General features: G+C 47.0%; 9 protein-coding genes across 9 annotated transcripts; 3 read left to right on the top strand and 6 right to left on the bottom strand.

Annotated features, from left to right (window-relative positions):
• The first annotated feature begins 893 nt into the window (after nucleotides 1–893).
• B0J16DRAFT_326053 (uncharacterized protein) lies at nucleotides 894–3,283 on the top strand. Its single transcript, XM_046125959.1, has 4 exons — nucleotides 894–1,082; nucleotides 1,227–1,427; nucleotides 1,547–2,260; nucleotides 2,312–3,283. The coding sequence occupies exons 2-4, from the start codon at nucleotides 1,391–1,393 to the stop codon at nucleotides 3,253–3,255; spliced, it is 1,695 nt and encodes a 564-aa protein (XP_045988131.1). The 5' UTR covers nucleotides 894–1,082; nucleotides 1,227–1,390; the 3' UTR covers nucleotides 3,256–3,283.
• B0J16DRAFT_326051 (uncharacterized protein) lies at nucleotides 3,284–4,137 on the bottom strand. The gene has a single exon (XM_046125958.1). The coding sequence runs from the start codon at nucleotides 4,115–4,117 to the stop codon at nucleotides 3,389–3,391; it is 729 nt and encodes a 242-aa protein (XP_045988130.1). The 5' UTR covers nucleotides 4,118–4,137; the 3' UTR covers nucleotides 3,284–3,388.
• Nucleotides 4,138–4,800: 663 nt separating this feature from the next.
• Nucleotides 4,801–5,926, bottom strand: B0J16DRAFT_295107 (uncharacterized protein; the record flags this gene model as incomplete). The annotated part of the gene is made up of 1 exon (XM_046124412.1): nucleotides 4,801–5,926. The coding sequence occupies one exon, from the start codon at nucleotides 5,924–5,926 to the stop codon at nucleotides 4,826–4,828; it is 1,101 nt and encodes a 366-aa protein (XP_045988129.1). The 3' UTR covers nucleotides 4,801–4,825.
• Nucleotides 5,927–6,278: 352 nt separating this feature from the next.
• On the top strand, nucleotides 6,279–8,094 carry B0J16DRAFT_408208 (uncharacterized protein). The gene is made up of 6 exons (XM_046133013.1): nucleotides 6,279–6,385; nucleotides 6,448–6,720; nucleotides 6,772–7,040; nucleotides 7,086–7,204; nucleotides 7,257–7,638; nucleotides 7,685–8,094. Coding segments are annotated over exons 1-6 (1,350 nt in total). The 5' UTR covers nucleotides 6,279–6,384; the 3' UTR covers nucleotides 7,991–8,094.
• A 202-nt stretch (nucleotides 8,095–8,296) lies between these two features.
• B0J16DRAFT_390408 (uncharacterized protein) lies at nucleotides 8,297–10,034 on the bottom strand (the record flags this gene model as incomplete). Its single annotated transcript, XM_046131879.1, has 2 exons — nucleotides 8,297–9,409; nucleotides 9,456–10,034. 2 exons carry the CDS (start codon nucleotides 10,032–10,034, stop codon nucleotides 8,297–8,299), a joined length of 1,692 nt encoding a protein of 563 aa, XP_045988127.1.
• Nucleotides 10,035–11,126: 1,092 nt separating this feature from the next.
• B0J16DRAFT_390405 (uncharacterized protein) lies at nucleotides 11,127–13,148 on the top strand (the record flags this gene model as incomplete). The annotated part of the gene is made up of 1 exon (XM_046131878.1): nucleotides 11,127–13,148. The coding sequence occupies one exon, from the start codon at nucleotides 11,127–11,129 to the stop codon at nucleotides 12,831–12,833; it is 1,707 nt and encodes a 568-aa protein (XP_045988126.1). The 3' UTR covers nucleotides 12,834–13,148.
• A 51-nt stretch (nucleotides 13,149–13,199) lies between these two features.
• Nucleotides 13,200–14,502, bottom strand: B0J16DRAFT_312848 (uncharacterized protein; the record flags this gene model as incomplete). The annotated part of the gene is made up of 2 exons (XM_046125081.1): nucleotides 13,200–14,152; nucleotides 14,217–14,502. 2 exons carry the CDS (start codon nucleotides 14,500–14,502, stop codon nucleotides 13,200–13,202), a joined length of 1,239 nt encoding a protein of 412 aa, XP_045988125.1.
• A 453-nt stretch (nucleotides 14,503–14,955) lies between these two features.
• Nucleotides 14,956–16,512, bottom strand: B0J16DRAFT_326045 (major facilitator superfamily domain-containing protein). Its single transcript, XM_046125957.1, has 3 exons — nucleotides 16,381–16,512; nucleotides 15,557–16,334; nucleotides 14,956–15,510 (listed from the first exon to the last, which is right to left on the bottom strand). The coding sequence occupies exons 1-3, from the start codon at nucleotides 16,428–16,430 to the stop codon at nucleotides 15,010–15,012; spliced, it is 1,329 nt and encodes a 442-aa protein (XP_045988124.1). The 5' UTR covers nucleotides 16,431–16,512; the 3' UTR covers nucleotides 14,956–15,009.
• A 408-nt stretch (nucleotides 16,513–16,920) lies between these two features.
• B0J16DRAFT_365817 (uncharacterized protein) lies at nucleotides 16,921–18,407 on the bottom strand (the record flags this gene model as incomplete). Its single annotated transcript, XM_046130054.1, has 2 exons — nucleotides 16,921–18,081; nucleotides 18,149–18,407. The coding sequence occupies 2 exons, from the start codon at nucleotides 18,405–18,407 to the stop codon at nucleotides 16,997–16,999; spliced, it is 1,344 nt and encodes a 447-aa protein (XP_045988123.1). The 3' UTR covers nucleotides 16,921–16,996.
• Nucleotides 18,408–18,507: the final 100 nt, after the last annotated feature.

Raw genomic sequence — 18,507 nt, 5'->3', positions numbered from 1 at the left:
TCTTTTGTTTAATGTGTCGCAGAAGGCCCCTAGAAGAAACCAGTCAAGCCAGTCACTATTGACAGGTGCTGACACTTGGGTATTACTACAGGTAAATATCCCTGTCACCACGAGTCAACTGTCAACAGTTCCTTAGTTGTGCAGCCATGAGCAGGATGTGGCGACTCAAAATGGAGGGCAGTTCATGAGATCGGCGATGGAAGAACATTTTACACGAACTTTGTGTCCCCACCGCGTATCATAGTCTCGGGATGACACTCCATCTCCTGCAGATCTTTCTACTTCAGTATGGGATAAGATCACCTTGTGTAGATTGCGTATGCAATGTCCAGGAGAACGCGCATGACGGAGAATTAAAGACAGTGCCGCGCTGAGCGTTGGACTAATGGCTCTAAACTCGCAATGGAAATATGCTCCGGTGTTAAGACGGGGATGAGTGGGTACTGGCCGGTTACAAGTATCTGCATTATTCAAGGACACACCCAGTTGTTATGCTATGTGTTGCAACAATTTGATGCAATATCTGATGCAGCATTTATTGGTTATTGATCCTTCCGGCAGTGAGGTACCGGCAATCGGAAGTATGACATGATGAGCCGAGACATGAGAAATGAGAATTACAAAAGACACGCGTGGAAACAAAAATGATTTGCATTTAAATATCCTTGAGTGACCATGACCAGCCTCGATGACCCCGGTCCAGGTAAGGGGCCCTTCCGCGGAACCTAAGCCACCCCTGTCTCTCAGCGGGGTTTGTTCTTGGCAGCTTAGAACAAACTCGAGTCTCAGTCAGCACAACTACCGTAGGGCGTAGACTGATCCGGTACATAATACTCGAGAATGCATCCATGTAAGAGCCCGCTTACTGAATCAATCACAAAACACAGGAGTCTGACATTTTTAACTACAAACTTCTCACTTTTTGACTCCGTACTGGAGCGGAGTAAGATCGACAGGAACCCTTGAAACTCGTCTAAGTTAATACCCGCCTTTTAACAATGCGCTGTTCTTAATCCCCGCTTACGACCAACGTACCGTATGATTGCCTCTGTCAAACTGTCCTGTTGGTGCTTCATACTTTGCCTAATACAGTATGGAATAATTAGCAGACGTTACACTACGGACAAGGCGCCCTAGTCTTTGACGCCCTACCCAGCCCAGTTAATGGAGAGGGGAAGAGCATTAATTGCGTGTACTTGTCACACTCAACTTGAGAGCTAGACTAACCTGTATATAACTCCTCGTATAGCCCATTTCCCCTCATTATTCAATTCTCTCCTCCATCACTCATTGCTGGTTCAATACGTAGTAATCTCGTCACGCCTCATAAACTGAATCGTACAAACCATCACCATCCAATCAACCATCTTTTCCCTATCAGATCTGCAACATGGCTTCTTCAACTTATGACTTTATTGTCGTAGGAGGTACGTCTTTCTTTCTAGCGGCCGTCCGTTCGCTCGCCCACACTATGACTCAAAAACTCGCACTATCGAATGATCTTCATCACATAACCACTAAAAACACACGCTAATGTCTTCTCCAGGTGGCCCCGCCGGTAGTTCCGTCGCAGCAGGTCTCGCGTCAGCAGGCAAAAAGCCCAGCGTTCTGCTTCTTGAAGCAGGCGGCACAAACGCGGACCGTAACCTCCGCGTCGACGGCCAACGATGGCTGACTTTCATGAACAAGGACATGAACTGGGGCTACAAGACAACGCCCCAGGAACACGCTGATAGTCGTGAATTGGATTATTCACGTGGTAAAGGACTCGGTGGTTCCAGTGCGATTAACTTTGGAGTTTACAGTGTTGGTGCGAGAGATGATTATGAGGAGTGGGCGAGAATTGTAGGCGATGATGCATTCGCTTGGAATAAGATCCAGAAGCGGTTCAAGAGTCTTGAGACGTTCCATGGGGCTTTGCCCGAGGGGATTGACAAGAAGTATGCTGCGCCCAAGAACGAGGACCATGGAAGTCAAGGAAAACTTCATGTCGGGTATGCGGCTGAGTGGGAGACGGATCTTCCTCCAGTACTGGACCTTTTCGAGGATGCTGGGTTCCCGTTGAACCCTGATCATAACTCTGGCAATCCTCTTGGAATGTCGGTTTTGATCAACTCCAGTTACAAGGGACGACGATCTACGGCGAATGATTTGTTGGAACCAAAGCCTGAGAACTTGACTGTCTTGACAGATTCGTCTGTTCAGAGAGTAATTCTCGAGGGTAACAAGGCAGTTGGTGTTGAGGTAGGTGACAAGAAGTGTAAGTTATAATTATCTGGGACTATTGTACACTCACAGCTAACATCAGCAGACTACGCTTCAAAAGAAGTCATCCTGTCAGCAGGAGCCCTCAACACCCCCAGCATCCTCATGCACTCCGGCATAGGACCCGCCTCCCAGCTCAATCAATTCAAAATCCCCGTCGCCAAAGACGTCCCCCGCATCGGCCAAGGTCTTCGCGACCACATGTTCACTCCTCTAGTCTACACCCGCAAGGAAGGCGACACAGCCCGCAAGCCCTTCTACGGCGACCAAAAAGCTATGGACGAAGCACTCCAGCAATGGCGTCAGGACGGCACAGGTCCCTGGACAAAGTTTGCCTGTGAACTTGGTATCGGCTGGTTTAAGCTCGATAAGCTTGTCAAGTCGGAAGAGTTCAAGGCTTTGCCGGAACAGGAGAAGGAGTATCTCATGAAGGAGACTGTGCCTCATTATGAGATTCTTACGCACTTTCCTATTCATTGGTTCATTCCTCAGTTTCCGGACTGCAACTTGAATTACTCCTGCATTCTAGTATTCTACTACAATTCGCAGAGTCAAGGCGAGGTTACACTTCAATCCTCCGATCCCAACGTCCCCCTCAAATTCGACCCCAAATTCCTCTCCACACCCTTCGACCGCCGCGCCGCCATCGAATCCCTCCGCGATGCATTCCGTCTAGTCAAGCACGAGAACTACGTCAAGAACAACGTCGACACGATGGTCGGACCAGTGGGTGATTCCGACGAAGAACTTCTTGCGCATTGGCGAGCTACTATTTCGTCCAGCTGGCACATGTGCGGTACTACCAAGATGGGCAAGAAGGATGACCCTGAAGCTGTGGTCGATAATGACTTCAAGGTCATTGGCTTTGAGGGTCTGCGTGTAGCTGATATGGGTGTTGTGCCTGTTTTGGCTAGTTGTCATATTCAGTCTGTTGCTTATGTGACGGGTATGACTGCGGCGGAGAAGTTGATTGCTGAGTATGGTCTTTGAAGGATGGGTTAGACAGCATAGCGTAGCTTGTTTGTAGTTAGAATGTTTATGTTATACATTTTCAATGATAGAATACCAGTATTGTCTCATAACGAGTGAAGCCCGAGACCTGCCAACCGTCATAGACTGCCCACTATTCAGTGCCATACCTCCTCTCCATCAATTCCATCAGCCGATCCTCGCTAAAAACACCATCTACCTCCATACTATCCTGAGCATCCTGTAAGAACGCTTCAACATGCTCCCAGCTCACAAACGCAGGAACAAAATCAATCTCAATCTCAATCTCTGGCCACGCCTCCTTCAATTCCAAAAGGTATTCCTTCCACCTCAAAACTACAATATTAAAACCCTCAAAGAACTTAAACTCAATGACTTTGACATTCGGCAGTTCAGGTCGTAGCGAAATCAACTCATCGATGAGTTTCCTGGCTAGCGGCTCAGGGTTATCGAACCCGCAGAATTTATATATCCAATCTTCGGCTGATGTTCCGTCGTGAATATTTATGTGAAGGAGTGGGGAGTAGCTTGCGGCAATGAAGCGTGATGTTCCGATCATGAGTCTGTTTGAGCGCTGTTTCATCAGTCGCGAGCATTGGCGGACGATTGGTGCAAATTTTGTCTCTTTGAGTTCGTATTCGCTTGGATTGAGCACTGGGATGATCATGGCGTGATCTTTGTAAAGAAGGTGTTGGGCATCTTTGAAGATGGCTTCATTGAGGAAGAGAAGAGGGGTGTTTTTGGGGTTGTAGGCTGTTTTGAAGATTGTGGCGTCTGTGTATGGGATCATCGGGATAGAGTAGGAATATATCATGTCTCGGACTTCCCTGGGGAAGACTGAGAATGGGTTGTCAGCGTCCATGGTGAGGATAGGTTGAATTGGAGTTGAGGCATAAACCAAAGTGGAGAAGCCTTGATATAGTGCTCAGCTGGATGATCTGATCTGTGCTAAACTTCTGCCTGGAGTAACATCACGAGCTCCGAGGATATATGGGCCAATGAAAAGGCCCAGTTGAAAACAGAAGAGTCCGACTAGTCATACGATACCGTAGAAACTCATGAGATTGGGAACGCCTTATAGATACATCTTTGGTGTAAAAGGGCTGTTTTAGCGCTTTTATTAAATCCTTATCCTAATTTAGACTAATTATAGGCTACGATTTAAGTAAATTATATCTACAAGGTATTCCTAATCTTATAAGCTTCTACAGTAGTCTAAAGTTATGACATACCCAGTACTGATGGATGATCTGATAATATGGGCTAAACTTCTGTGGAATAACATCAACTGTTCCGAGGATAAATAAACCAATCAGTAGGCGCATTTGGTCATTTTACCCAGATTCTTTGTTTTCACTGCAATTTTAACCCCTGCCGAAGGGCTCTTACTGTCGCGTGAGGTCGTCATGTCTGTGCAAGTTGTGGCTTGCTGCACTGCAATTTTAACCCATCCCCAGGGTGTGTTCCACTTCACTTCAGCCGCGTTTACGAAGAAGAGCTTGCAAGAGGCGAATGACTTTTACAAGGTAGGGGTTATATAAACACAGACAAAAAAATACATTGAACTACTTTAAGCCGCAACAGTGACCTTGGCGCTGAAAGGATAATCTACATATCCAGCAGAATCACTTGTGTAGTAAGTGTTCCTCTCACCTCGATTGAGGTTCACTCCATTCTGTAGCTTCAACACCAGATCAGGATTCGCCAAGAAATCCCTCCCAAACATGACCATGATTTCCTTCTCTGGATGTTCACGGTCGACCAAGCCTCTCGCGCCGTCTAGCTTGTACCCTCCAGCAATGAGTAAAGGTCCCTTCCAGAGATCATAAGCAAAGTCAAGTTTTTCCTGCCCGTTATTCAGATCGTCCGCGCTACCGCAGATACGCGACTCGACCAGATGGAGATAGCCGAGATTGAGATTCGTTGCTTTGTTGATGACATCTGTGAATTGGGGAATCGGGTTCTTCATGCGCATGCCTTGGAAGGTACTCCATGGACTTAGACGAAGACCGACTCGCTCAGGGCCAATAGCTGTGGCGACGCGTTCCATGATTTCGCTGACGATACGAGATCTGTTCTCGATGCTTCCGCCGAACTCATCATCGCGATGGTTGCTGACATCCTGAAGGAATTGGTCGAGAAGATATCCATTTGCACCATGGATCTCAACCCCATCGAAACCGGCCGCTACCGCGTTCTTTGCGGCATTCTCGAAAGCATCGATCATCTCATGGATCTCTCCCAGAGTCATAGCTCTGGGCTGAGCGTTACTCCCTTCAAATGAGAGTGGACTGGGTGCAATGATATCAATTCCCTCCTCTTTAGCAACTTCAACAGTGGCAGCTCGACCCATGGCAAAGAGCTGCACAAAGATATAACTGCCCTTGCTGTGTACTTCGTCTGTAATGACCTTCCAGGCATTGACTTGCTGCTGGTTCCAAATTCCAGGTGTTCTGGCAAAGCCACCGCCTGCAGCAGGCGAGACGAGAGTGCCTTCGGTAATGATTAAAGTTCCAGGTACGGATGCGCGTTGACTGTAATACTCCTTCATCAGGGCGTTGGGGATACGGTCCACGGTTGCTCGGAGTCGGGTCATGGGAGCCATGCCGATGCGATGTTGGACTTGAATGTTGCCCATTTTCATTGGCTTAAAGAGGCGTGAGTCTGTCATAATAGAGGTAATGAATTATGTTGATAACAGTGATGGTTGTTGGCTGTTTGAGTGATTACGACAAGACTTTCCCAATGTCGCACCTTCACTCTTTATACTCGAATTTTGATGACAAACTGGCCAGTTATCCTGATGATTAGAAATGAAGCGAATACTAGGCTCATCTATCGTGAATTTTCAATTACTCTCGCTTGTGCATGATGCTGTCTTCTACATTCAGTAATGAGATACTTCCCAATAAGGAAATGAGATTTTTCTTAACTGGGACTAGCTGATCCTGCGGTCGCGCGCTTACGGAAAAAGCCGAAGTCGTGATTTCTCAGCAGAAACCCTTGGTGAGATTATGGGCTGGCGTCATCTTACCAGTTCAACCAACACCTTACCGGTTCCTTCATTGGAGCTGTTTTAAATACATATCACATGACTCTGAACTCGAAGATAAACTCTTTCCCTGCAAAAGTGAGTCTGATACCGAAAATGACAATCACTTTTACAAGAGTCGATGAGTTCTGACTTTCTAGTGGCGCAATTCCAATTCATAAGTTTTCAAGACCTCAACGATAATGACAAGGCTGCCAAACGCTTGGCCCGTTCGCATGCGGTAAAGCAAGCGTTGCAGAATAAACGAAAGCTTCAAAAAGCATCTATGCAGAACTTTTGTATCGAGGATGGGAAGAACCCAAAACGCAAGGGAAAACATGAATCACCTCTCGGCATACTGGGTGCAAGTACTCTTGATCCTTTTGATAGCCTTCCTATCAAAAGCTCAAGATTACAACATCTACTCAACAATCGTGGGTATCTTTCTTTAAGCAGGACATAATACAAGCTGACACACTCATCAGACCAAGCCCGACAGGCTCCAGAGCCAGTCTTTAGTATTTCTCAAGACCTCGACTTTCAGAACTTCCACTCTGTCTTTCGAGCCGGCCTCGTTGATCCTGCTTTGATGAATGCAGTCATGCTTTCATTGACCTTTGCAGCCAGTGGGGGTGTTTTGAATAATGAATCTCTCGTCTATCGAGGTCAGGCCATGTATCATATCCGTGAGACTATGAACAAAACTGTCTCGGAATCGACTATCGGTGCGATACTACTTCTCGTTGGTGTCGAGGTAAGACTATTCAGATAACTATGGACTGTACTAATGTCATCACAGGCCAGACTTGGAACGACATCCCAAGTTCAGCTGCACATGGGAGCTGTGCAGCTTCTACTCAAAGCCTGTCAAAAGTCAGGTACCCGTTTAACTGAAGGAATTAAACGCGCAATATTCTGGTATGTATTCTATTAGTACCCATTGTCCCTGATCTAACACCTCCCTCATCAGGCAAGATTTGAACTCCTCTATCTTGGTTGGTTCAAAGCGCATCGTTGACCATACGAGCTTTACTGAGCTTGAGTGGAAGAGAGAGTCTGTGTCTCGGAACCTTTTTCACCTACCTTCTGGTCTTCAAATACGATCTCATCTGTTCAGCGACGAGTTTATCGAAGTTCTAGAGGATATCTACGCTCTCGAGCGTATTCGCGACGATTATCGACCCGCTGACTGTGTTGTCTCGGGGGTATCCATCAATGACCATATAGCGTCGATACAATCCCGTTTAGAAGCCCTTCCCAAGCCGACACCAATAATGAGGTGCTGTTATCTTGGGGCGTATATATGTTCAGTCATGCTGTGCTGTTCGATATGGTGTGCATTGGTAATTCCTGTGAGTCTTTGATCAACTCTTTGTGATACATCTACTGATCGCCCAGGCCAATATTTCTACCAAGTTACTCTTCGAACTTCAACAGGCTTATGATGATCCAGTATGGAACGAGCACGCAGATCTATTGATGTGGCTTGTCTACATGGGTGGTGCGTTCGCCCCGACGGGTCCTGTACGATCAAGCTACATTGCACTCCTGCAATCCGAGAAATTCGGCGCTTCGAAGTCATGGATGCAAACGTACGAAATACTTAGGGACTTTATTTGGTCAGATGTTGCGTTCAGGACTGAAGTTCGGAAACTCTGGGAAGAGGCCTATCCGATAGCAGATAGAAAGGAGAACAATTCTTGACGCGGCAAACATAAGATAGACCGCAAGACAACAGAGGACACCCTGTTACTCTGCCTATACTTTCTTCTCTTTGATCGTTCTTATTTCCTATATAGTGAACCAGGTGGGTAACAGAAGAATAGTCTTCTAAGGCTTAGGCTACTAGGATAAAGTAGCCTAAGTGCTTGTCTAAAGTGACCAAATTATTTCGTCTCTTATGCCTCTAGTGGCCAAGTCTTATAATACCTCGAGGTGAACCTTTCAAATAATTATGCATCCGTCGTCGATCCCGAATCATACCAAGAAGTAAAACCATTTCCATCACCCTCAAACCTCCCATCGTGCCATATACCACGACAAATCCTGAACAGTCCAGTCTTTCTCGTTATGCTTGGCGCCATGTTTCTTCTGAAATTCGACACAAGCTCGCTCAGTTGCACTCAAGAGAGCAGGAGGGCCAGAACTATAAACCCAGCCTGAACCACCGGTCCGACGTCCAGAAAGAGCCTGTCGAAGCGCTTGTCCAGCATCTAGCCTTCCATTCTCAGAGCTAACATGAGCGGTCACCGTAAGATCAGAGACCGTTTTGGCCACCTGCTCGAGATTCTGCCACTCTGCTAGTCTTGCAGTCTCCCGATGCCTGACAGTCCATATAAGGTCGAATCGAGTTTTGGCAGGTCGCGTCTCTAGCCACCAGTGCGCAAGACTCAAAGCACCTGTAATACCGGATCCTCCAACGATGCAGACGACATGAGAAGCAGAAGCAAAGTTTGCGTCGGACACAGGGTACGGTCCTTCCACTCGGGCATCTAGGCGTAGGGTAGCCCTAGGTCGTTGGACGAGAGCCCTCAGCTTCCATGTCCACTCCTTCTCCTTCGCCTCCGGCTGAATGAGAAATACGGGACCACCATTGTTCGCAGGGTGAGCCACCGCTGTGAAAGCATGTGTCTGAACCTTACTAACAGAAGGGAAGTTGAGGTAGTAATAGAGAAGAGGCGGGCCAGAAATCACTTTGTTGGGCAACAAAGAGACCCTAAGCCAACCATTCTCTGCAACCTCAAGCACAGCAGGTGTCTTACTAGCCAGGCCCCGAGCCTCACCAAAGAAGATTCTTCTGATCCAGTCAACGATCCAGAGAAGCAAGCCTGGAAGGAGTAGATAGAAGTTCGTGCTGGCATGAAGGCACGATGCAACGATGGTCAATGTACCGAGTGTGACGTGGCTAAAGTAGAAGAGGTTGTAGTGACGTCTGCGAATCCACGGCACTGAAGTGACGAGAATAATAAGAACGGGTAGGATTGCGGCGATTCCGACGTAGTAGGTTAGTGAAAACCATCCACCTAGTTGTTTGCTCTCTGCGACTGTCAAAGCAGGATTCCCAATGGCAAAGGCATCATGACGGGCTTTGTCGTCGTTTCTGCTGGAGTCGTTGGCATGTAGCTATGATTAATTAGTATATAGACCATGAAAGATACATAAAACATACCATGTACGCGACACCATGAACAACGACGCTCAGTGAGAACAGGTAAGACACAGCCTTGTGAGCAAAGAGTAATGTGCTCTGGTGCAAGTAGAAGGCTTGCCCAACAAGACTATTCCTTGAGACAGGAATAAGCAAAAGTCCGAGAAGAATATCAGCATAATGCCCCGTGACGCCAGTGATAGTAAGTTGAAGTTTTGCAGAAGCCCAGTTAACAGGATCAGTTTTGTAACCCCATAATTCATCTTGGGCAGGTAACCAATAGATGGTAGAACACAGTGTAACCGCCAGGATAGCAAAAGAAGTAAAGAGACCACCAAGGGTGACTCGCTTCCCGATGAGAGGGAGTTCGTTGGCAATGTGGATATTGAAAATCTGCCGAGTGCTTGTGCGGAGGAGGAGAAGGCAAATTAGGGTGGCGAGGAAAGCGTAATAGACGGTGATGTGGACTCTTGTTTCGAAGGTGAAGGGTCCTTCGGAGCAAAAGGTCGAGTAGCAGTCAACATTGATTAAAGCAATGCTTATACCTGCTGATATGGCAAGGGTGGATATCAAAGCTGCGAGAGCGAATAGCTGAGTCATTGTGTAAGTGATAGAAGAGTATGCTTAGTGAGGATGTAATAAAGAATGCCATTTCAGTCTTCTAGATGGTCATTATATATATTCCATTCTTACAAATACAAGTTCTCGGTAACGGACTCCATCTCATCTCGGCATTGAGATGGCTATGCTAGCATAATAAGCTTAAAGTTAAACTAAGCCCTGCTCAATAATTACGTGTCATTCAAGGGAACAAATATCTCTACTATCAACAATGGCAGAATGTTTCTGTCGCTCTATAACCAGGAAGCTCATCCTAACAACATCGGCGACGTTAAATACCGACGCCGGCCGAGACGTGATAGGGTAGACCAGGAATGCCACTCTATGATTTGTTGAGCTTGCTGACGGGATCTGCAAACTAGCGTCATTCGTCGACCGAAATCTCACGGCCGAAACTCCACGACCGACGACCGAGACCGAGAGTCGATTTACCATCAGCCTCAAAGATTACATCTTAAGTGTTGAATGCAAAGCCGATGAATCAAAATTAATGACTTACGATATGGAAATACTAAATCATCATAATGTTGACTTCCGCGAATAATCACAGTTGGATATCATTTCTAACATTTGAGTCACTGTACATTAAAATTGAAAGCCAAATTGATGAGACATAGAGCTCAGGACCGTGGTCCATTTTCTTTCTCAACTCTCATATCTTGTATCTACTAAGTCGTATCGGAGAAACTCACAAATGTCTTACCCCGATGCACGTCAACTTCCCCGCGGGAAACGATAGGTTAATCTTATCCATGCAACGTTCCCTGCGGGGATGAAATCCTACTCAACCACCAAGGAGCTAACGTCTCTTGAGTGACGTACGAAACAAACGACCTACCAAAAAGAGTTTATCTGTATCCTTGTATAACTGCACCTCTATCAAAAGTGCCCAGATAGCATTAAGCGGGGAACCCTGCTTCAAACGAATTGTCGTATCGATCTTCATCGCGGAGGATGAATCCGATTGTCGGGTTGAGTGACCGACATTCAAGTGCGAGTATAAAGATGCAGGCGTTTCTCCTTTGTTGTTATGTTATGGTGGTAAGCTGTCGTGTTCAGAAACCTCTCACCATGTCTTTGTCCTCAGCAAGCACCTTCAGCGCGTCCCTAGGCCTGTTCGCCTTGGGCGACTCGCTCAATGTCTCTATGACAGACCATGTCATACGCACAGAAGCAGATCTTGGTGAACTCAACGAGTTTTACAACATAGACTTCGCAGCCCGTCGTTTTGACACCCTACAAACATACCACAAAAGTGAACACGATCTCCTCGACGGCATCGACTTTGAAGGTCTTGACCAAGAAGGCAAAGTGGATTATATCATGCTGAACACATATCATACACGTCAGCTTAATAATCTTGACCTTCAGAAGTCTTCTAAGGAGGGTTACTTACCGCTTCTGCCTTTTGCGGAAGACCTTGTTGGCATGCTCGAGGCGAGACAGGATGTTGAGCCCATGAAAGCGAAAGAGACAGCTGGACTTTTAAACAATATTACGAAGAGTATTACTGCTGTACAGACGAAAGTCAAAGATGGAGGATTCAACGTTACAGAAACAACGGGATATCTCGCCACAAAGGCCATAACGAATCTTCTCGAGAACTTGGAAGAGTGGTTCACCTTCTACTCAACCTATGATCCCCTCTTCGATTTCTGGGTCACAACACCCTGGCAAGCCGCCAATGCCTCTCTAAGCAACTATCTCACCACCGTGCAAACCGAACTCGCGGGCATGAACCAAAATGGTCAAGACGTTATCATTGGCGAACCCATCGGCCGCAAAGGTTTAGAGGTTGAACTTGAAGCTGAAATGATTCCTTACACACCGGAAGAGCTCATCAAGATTGGTAATCAGGAATTTGAATGGTGTGAGAAAGAAATGATCAAACAATCTGAAGCTTTGGGCTATGGGAAAGAATGGAAGAAGGCTCTCGAGCATGTCAAGAACGATTACGTCGATCCTGGAAAACAGACAGAATATGTACGAAGTTTGGTCGTTGAGGGAAGTAACTTTGTCACGGAGCGTGATTTAGTTACCGTACCCCCATTATCGAACTCTACATGGCGAATGATTATGATCGACGCAGAACGACAAAAAGTGTCACCATTCTTCCTCGGTGGACCAACGATTCAAGTTTCATACCCCGTTACATCCATGGAACATGATCTCAAACTCATGGTCATGCGAGGAAATAATAAGCACTTCGCCAAAGCAACTGCTTTTCACGAGATGTTTCCTGGACACAGATTACAGCTTTACATGGCAGATCGCTACAACTCTCATCGCAAGCGCATTTTTGATACACCATTCTTCGTAGAAGGATGGGCGCTGTACTGGGAATTTCTCTTCTACGACCGTGACGATTTCCATCATTCTCCTGAGAATCGTATTGGGGCACTGTGGTGGCGTATGCATCGCTGTTTACGAATTATCTTCTCACTCAAGTTCCATTTGGGAGAGATGACGGCTCAAGAAGCCGTGGACCTCCTAGTCGACAGAATTAGTCATGAGAGGAGTAATGCCGAAGGTGAAGTTCGTCGATCTGTGGAGGGGAGTTATTCGCCTTTGTATCAAGCGGGATATATGCTTGGTGCGCTTCAGCTGTGGAAGTTACGCGAGATGGCTGTTGATGGGGGAAAGATGAGTGAGAAGGAGTATCATGATGCTATTTTGAGGACGGGTGGGTTGCCGATTGAGATGGTCAAGGCTTTGATCCTTGACGAGGAGCTTGAGAAGGACTTTAAGGCGGAGTGGAAGTTTTATGACTTTAACTAAACGCATCTAAGGCTCAGATTACGGAGTTCGAGGAAGCATAGACTTCAGAAATCTTGAGAAGCAAACATAGTATTGACCTAGATACCTAACTAAGGGTGATACCTTCCCACTCAAAAGGGAGCTTGGAGTATCGACAGCCAAGATACAAGAAGACTAGAACAAGAGAAGACCAAGATTCACAATGCCTATGACCCAAGGAAAGCTCACTTCTCAGATGGCTGTTCACCTCCGGCCGGCCCAGCCTGGTCTGAGCTGGACCCTTTACCTTTATCCGACACACTCTTGCCCAATGAGCTGGCACCAGTGACAGTTGACCGAGCCGTCTTTGAAAAGACGCTTGAAGCTCCTTCTGACCGATTCCCAATACTATTGAGTAACCTGGGCACTATTGGCAGCCCCATCTCGAAGTCCATCCCGCGCAGCCTCGTGTCGGAATTCTTCATCCATAGGCTGCAAGAACCCGTTACTCTGGTCCATACCAGTCATAAAATGAGCAAGCCCGACGCCACCGCAAAGAGCTGTATACGCTATACAGCTCCAGTGAATTTTGACTGCAGACTTGAGCTTTTGCGCTTCTTCTTTTGTCCTCAACAGGCGGACAAGATCACCTGATTTCGGCGTCGTAATGGTCTTAGGAAAACCATCTGGTGGGGGACTGCCCAAGGCAATAAAAGCATTCAACTCTGTTGCAATGGTTTTTATGTCTTCCACGGTGGTTACTTGGTTGAATCGTGGCGTCAACCGAGGCATCCAATAGAACCGCAAAACGACATGAACATTTTCGTCATCGTGATCATCATCGTGTGGGGTGGGTTTCTGAATCTCCTCAATCGCCTCAAACTTGAACGCACATAGCCCCTGGACGAGACATGCATACAGATCCGGGTCAACGAGCATCATATTCCAGGCTTTATGCGTTTTGCCAAGTTCGGTTGCGCTAAGGATATCATCCATAATGTTAACATCGGCTACATCCAGGCTTGAATCCGCCAGGTTGCCCGTGGCATCATTGTGGTCCTTGGTATCGTTCCAGGTGCGCGGGACAAACCAGAAGACTATAGGGTCACGGTTCCCTGTTACCGCACAGACGTCCTTATCGCGTTTTCGACACTTGGCGCTCTCCTCCACAGGGTCAGAGAGATCTTGGAGATCTGCTTTGCTCTCAAATCGCTTTTCGTACCACATAGACTGCTTGAGTGTGGCCCAGTCTGCTTCGCGAATAAATTCAAAGGTAAAGGCTGGCGCCCAGAGCGGCGGTCGATACAGGGCGTGTTGCCAGGAAGTATTTGCGAGATTATCGGGGTTGAGATGAAGCATATCTATGTCATGGTTAGCTGTAGTGCCCGGCAACAGCTGAATTTCAGATGTTCTTACAATGCTTACAAAATGGGGAGGCCTTCACCAATCGCTCTTTCAGGTCTCTAGGCTGCCAATTCTCTGTTGACAGCAGACCGTCGGTGTGGTCGAATTCTCTCATGTCTACAAGCAGAATCAGGGCGACCTGTTCAACGCGCATGATGAATTCACGATCATAGGTCTGTATCTCAGTTGACAGCTCGGTAGTAACAGTCAATCGGGGGCCGAGCTCATGCTCCTTCAGACTAGGGATTGGGTGAGGAATATCCGGGGCTTTGGGACGAATCGATAGGGACAGCTCAAGAGATGCCATCTCATCGTAAGTAGAAGCAAAAAAGATATAAGATGGTTTAAGAAGTTGCAGAAAGGGGAATGCAGTGTTTTATTGCTCAGTGCTTTTAGCTAAACCTGGGATTAGTATGATAATCTAATGCGGGAAAAAGTACGCCTTTAAGAGTATAATGGAAAGGTTCATCTGTAGCAAAGTTACGATCAGATAAGGTTTGTGAAGCTATTTAGACTTCTCACGAGGGCATTATGACCCCTTTGCCCGCACATGACCTTTTTTTACCCTGCCTAAACATAAGGTTTAGGCACAGCATAAATGCCCTTTTTCTCCTTGCTTCCATCCGGCTTTTTCCCTCTTCCCTCCACCAACATCAACAACACCAGTAGCGAAGTTACTTTGGTAAAGTACCTTAAATCTAGGTTGCCAGTAAGGTTAAACAAATAGTTGATTTGATTAAATAAGTAAAAAAGGAATAAACTTTGCTTATATTATCAACAAGGTTCAATATCTCTCTGTACTATTTTAGGGGAGTTAACATCTAGTCTTTACCTTCCATCCTACTTTCAAAACTCTTGCGAGAACTAGCAACATCGCAGCCAAGGTACTCGATAGTGCCGCCCAGACATGTGCGCCTGCAAGACTCTTTGACTGAAGTAGCCCTCCAATAGGTGGCCCTGATAGACCAGCAAAGGAGATAAGACTAAAACACATTCCCATTCTGGTGCCAATAGTGTCGAGTCTCTTCGTAATACTCGCAACGCCAGTTGGCATAAGGCTTTGGAATGCTCCCGATGCTATACCGTAAAAGATAGAGAATAGATAAACTCCCGTCTCGTTGTGTACTGCAAGCCATGTATACGCCACGATAGCTACACATAGGCCTGCTGGAGCAATGGTGTTCAGCGGACCAATCCGATCTGCAAGGAAAGGAATCAGGACTCGAGTTGGAAGGCCAACGGCGTTGATGATAGTCGTAAGAATCGATGAGTCCGCAAAGGACATGCCGACCTCCTCTTGTCCAAACGAAGCAAGCTATCCAATTAGCACATCCTATGAGCCAAGAGTTGGAAATACTCACATAGTAAAAGGTGTAGTAAACAGACCACACGAAGAAAAACAACCCACTAACATACGAGACATACAAAACATCCTTGAACGCGCTCCAATCAATAATCGGTCCCGTCTGTCGTGGTGGAAGTCTCGGCCTCATAAACACAGCCACAAGCGCAAAGCCAGCGAGGTTAATGAATCCCAACACCCTAGACGTCCAGGAGAAGCCAATCTCTGGGAGTAGAGTTCGCACAACTAGAGGATAGACTGTGCCTCCGAGGGAGTTTCCAGTGGTAACAAGACCAATGGCGATACCTCTTCGCTTCTCAAAATAAGTAGCAACAAGCGCCAAACTCGGCGCAAAAATAATCCCACCTCCAATACCAGTCACGACACCCTGCGTAATCATAAGGTGCCAATAAGAAGTCGACAAACTCATCATAAAGATGCCCAAAAGCTGCAACACAGACCCTACCAAAAAGGTCGGGATCCAAAAGCCCGCATCAAGCAATCTTCCAGAGAACGCACTACCAAAAAAGGTAAACCACACCTGAATTGACCCAATCCATGAGATCTGGAAGGGAGTTTGAGGGAGTATGGAGGTGTAGTGTGCTTGGAAACTGCCAAATGAGTTTACGTAGCCCCATGTTGCAAAGATGACGATCCAACCCATGGCTACTTGGGTCCAGGCGTGAAGACCGCCGTCGGGTGGTGGAGGGATTGTGTTGGGGAGGAAAGAAGCACCTGCTGAAGCTATGATTTCAAGATCTTGCATTTCTGACCGCGTTCCTTGGCGGCGAAGCGTCCTGTATTTTGTCAGTATGACTTCTGTAAGAGGCATTGAGAACTCACGTGATTGGCTCCAGAGTCGGGCCATCATGTTCTTCAGTTTTCACGGTCATTGTCACGGGTATCCAGCCATTCAACTGGGAAGAAAATGGACGGTATTGAGTTTGTTTAAATAAAAAGACGGTAAAATTCGGATCATGTTATCTTTACAAATTACGACGTGACCGATACCGCTTCTTCTACTTATAAACGACCGGGAATAAGACAAGGTACCCGCTGAAAATTTCTCGTAAAATCTCGGTTCGGGTGACAATCGCCCGAGCATGTAAGTGGATGATCGTGAAGATAAGCGTCTTGTTTAGTGGGGACGTGATAACGAGCGATTAGAGTGTGTATCATTGCTTGATAGGATGAGTGGATTATTATCTGCTTATAGGATAGTGGATTATTATCTAACGTATCTCTGGCACTTTCTCAACCTGGACTGGTTGAAGTGTTAGAGGCGCAAAAGCCTAAGAGATGAAATGCATTAGGCATGCGAGTTTAGACCAACATCTAGGCTTTTTTATTTAAGTAACTACCTAAGGACAACAACTTCGCACTCAAAGGGTAGCCTGCAGTCTCGGGAAACAACATAATGAAGAACTAACGTACACAGAACCTATGACCCAAGGAAAGTTTACTTAGATGACTGTTCACCTCGGGACGACCCACCGGCTGAAGTGTGATCAGTGTCAGTTCTCCGACCTGTCGATGAAAAGACACTGGGAGCCCCTGAACTCTGATCGCTTGACCGGTCCCCTGGAGCTTTTGAACTCGAAGGTCCCGCACTTCTGATTGACCTTTGTGTTATTGGCTGCTCCAACGCGGCTTCTCCAGCTTTCTGTCGTGCGAATTCCTCGTCCCTGGGCTGCAAGGACCCATCGCTTTGATCCATACCAGTTAGGTACTGAGGTTGCCCGGTACCACCGCAAAGAACTAAGTACAATACACAGGCCCAGTGTACCTTGACTGCAGACTTGAGCTTTTCTGCGTCTTCCCTTGTCATCGGCAGGTGGACTTTATCCCCGGATCTGGGTACCGGGCCCTGCTTGGGATAGGATAAAGGTGGGTAGGTAAAGTTGAAGTTGTTGAACGCTCTTACGACATCCTCCAGGTCGACGGCGTCAGCCTCCTCGTTGAATCGTGCTTTGATCCCCTGGGGCATCCAGTAAAATACCAAAACCACTTGGACTTTTCCACCAGTTTGACCGCCCTCGCCCTCGATTGGGATGGTCTCGTGGTACTTGAACCCACAAAAGCCACTGATGAGACCAGTGTACAAATCTGGGTTGACACAAATCAGGTTCCATGCTTTGTGAGATCTGCCAAGCTCAAACACGCTGAGGATATGTTTCATCAGGTTGACATCAGCTATAGCCAGGCATACTTCTTCAAGGTTGCCTGTGGCATTATTGTTATCCACACTGTTGTTCCATCCGATCGGGATAAAAGGGAAAAGTCTATTTGACTTTGTGTGCGTTACCACACAGGAAAATTGATCACGCTCCATACACTTGCGGACCTCGCCCTGATCAAGTGAGACTGTTTTAAGTTCGGGATTAGTGCGGAAGTGCTGATCGTAGTAAATCTTTTGAGAGATTGTCTCCCAGTCTGCCTCTTGGTAGTCTTCAAGAGTCAAGTCAGGGCGGTAAATGGGTGGTCGATGTAGGGCGTGCTTCCATACATCATCCGGCTGGTGGGGTAAAAGGTGATGCATCCAGTCTGTAAGCATAGTTAGCTGATACTGTCAGGTGGATGTCAGAAGTGGAGTTTAGATGATGCTACATACAATGCTTGCAGAATGGGGACGCCTCCTCCAATTGTCTTTTCAGGCTTGGCGGAGGTTTATTGGTTGATAGTGCACCGTTCCTGCCGAAATGCTTCCGGTCTGCAATCATGAGTAGCGCATGCTGTTCCATGCGCATGGTGAAGTTGGGCCACAGGAACTGTATCTCGCCCTTAAGGCGTTCACCGTGGCTGATGCAGGCCCCAAGATCATTGAGACCAGGGATTGGATGGGGAATGCCGGACTGACTGGAAGATGCCATTTGGCCGTGAGTCGGAGCAAAGAAAGATATGAGAAGTTTTGAGAATGTGAAAAAGTAGAATGTGGTGTGCGGTTGGGGTTGCTCAGTGCTTCTCGGGGGA

This window comes from Fusarium flagelliforme, assembly GCF_020744385.1.
Source record: "Fusarium flagelliforme strain FIESC 12 MPI-CAGE-AA-0113 chromosome Unknown B0J16scaffold_1, whole genome shotgun sequence".
Taxonomy (NCBI): domain Eukaryota; kingdom Fungi; phylum Ascomycota; class Sordariomycetes; order Hypocreales; family Nectriaceae; genus Fusarium; species Fusarium flagelliforme.
The sequence above is the reverse complement of the archived record's forward strand: the minus strand, read 5'-3'. Positions and strand labels throughout refer to the sequence as shown.

Bases quoted from the DNA above. Each gene is read 5' to 3' on its own strand.
- B0J16DRAFT_326053 (XM_046125959.1), top strand. From the start codon at position 1,391: ATGGCTTCTTCAACTTATGACTTTATTGTCGTAGGAG. The intron at 1,428-1,546 runs GTACGTCTTTCT...TGTCTTCTCCAG, and splicing joins TGACTTTATTGTCGTAGGAG to GTGGCCCCGCCGGTAGTTCC. The intron at 2,261-2,311 runs GTAAGTTATAAT...TAACATCAGCAG, and splicing joins TGAGGTAGGTGACAAGAAGT to ACTACGCTTCAAAAGAAGTC.
- B0J16DRAFT_408208 (XM_046133013.1), top strand. The intron at 7,041-7,085 runs GTAAGACTATTC...ATGTCATCACAG, and splicing joins TACTTCTCGTTGGTGTCGAG to GCCAGACTTGGAACGACATC. The intron at 7,639-7,684 runs GTGAGTCTTTGA...CTGATCGCCCAG, and splicing joins GGTGTGCATTGGTAATTCCT to GCCAATATTTCTACCAAGTT.
- B0J16DRAFT_326051 (XM_046125958.1), bottom strand. From the start codon at position 4,117: ATGGACGCTGACAACCCATTCTCAGTCTTCCCCAGGGAAGTCCGAGAC.
- B0J16DRAFT_326045 (XM_046125957.1), bottom strand. From the start codon at position 16,430: ATGACCGTGAAAACTGAAGAACATGATGGCCCGACTCTGGAGCCAATC. The intron at 16,335-16,380 runs GTGAGTTCTCAA...GACAAAATACAG, and splicing joins CCGACTCTGGAGCCAATCAC to GACGCTTCGCCGCCAAGGAA. The intron at 15,511-15,556 runs GTGAGTATTTCC...CTAATTGGATAG, and splicing joins TTTACTACACCTTTTACTAT to CTTGCTTCGTTTGGACAAGA.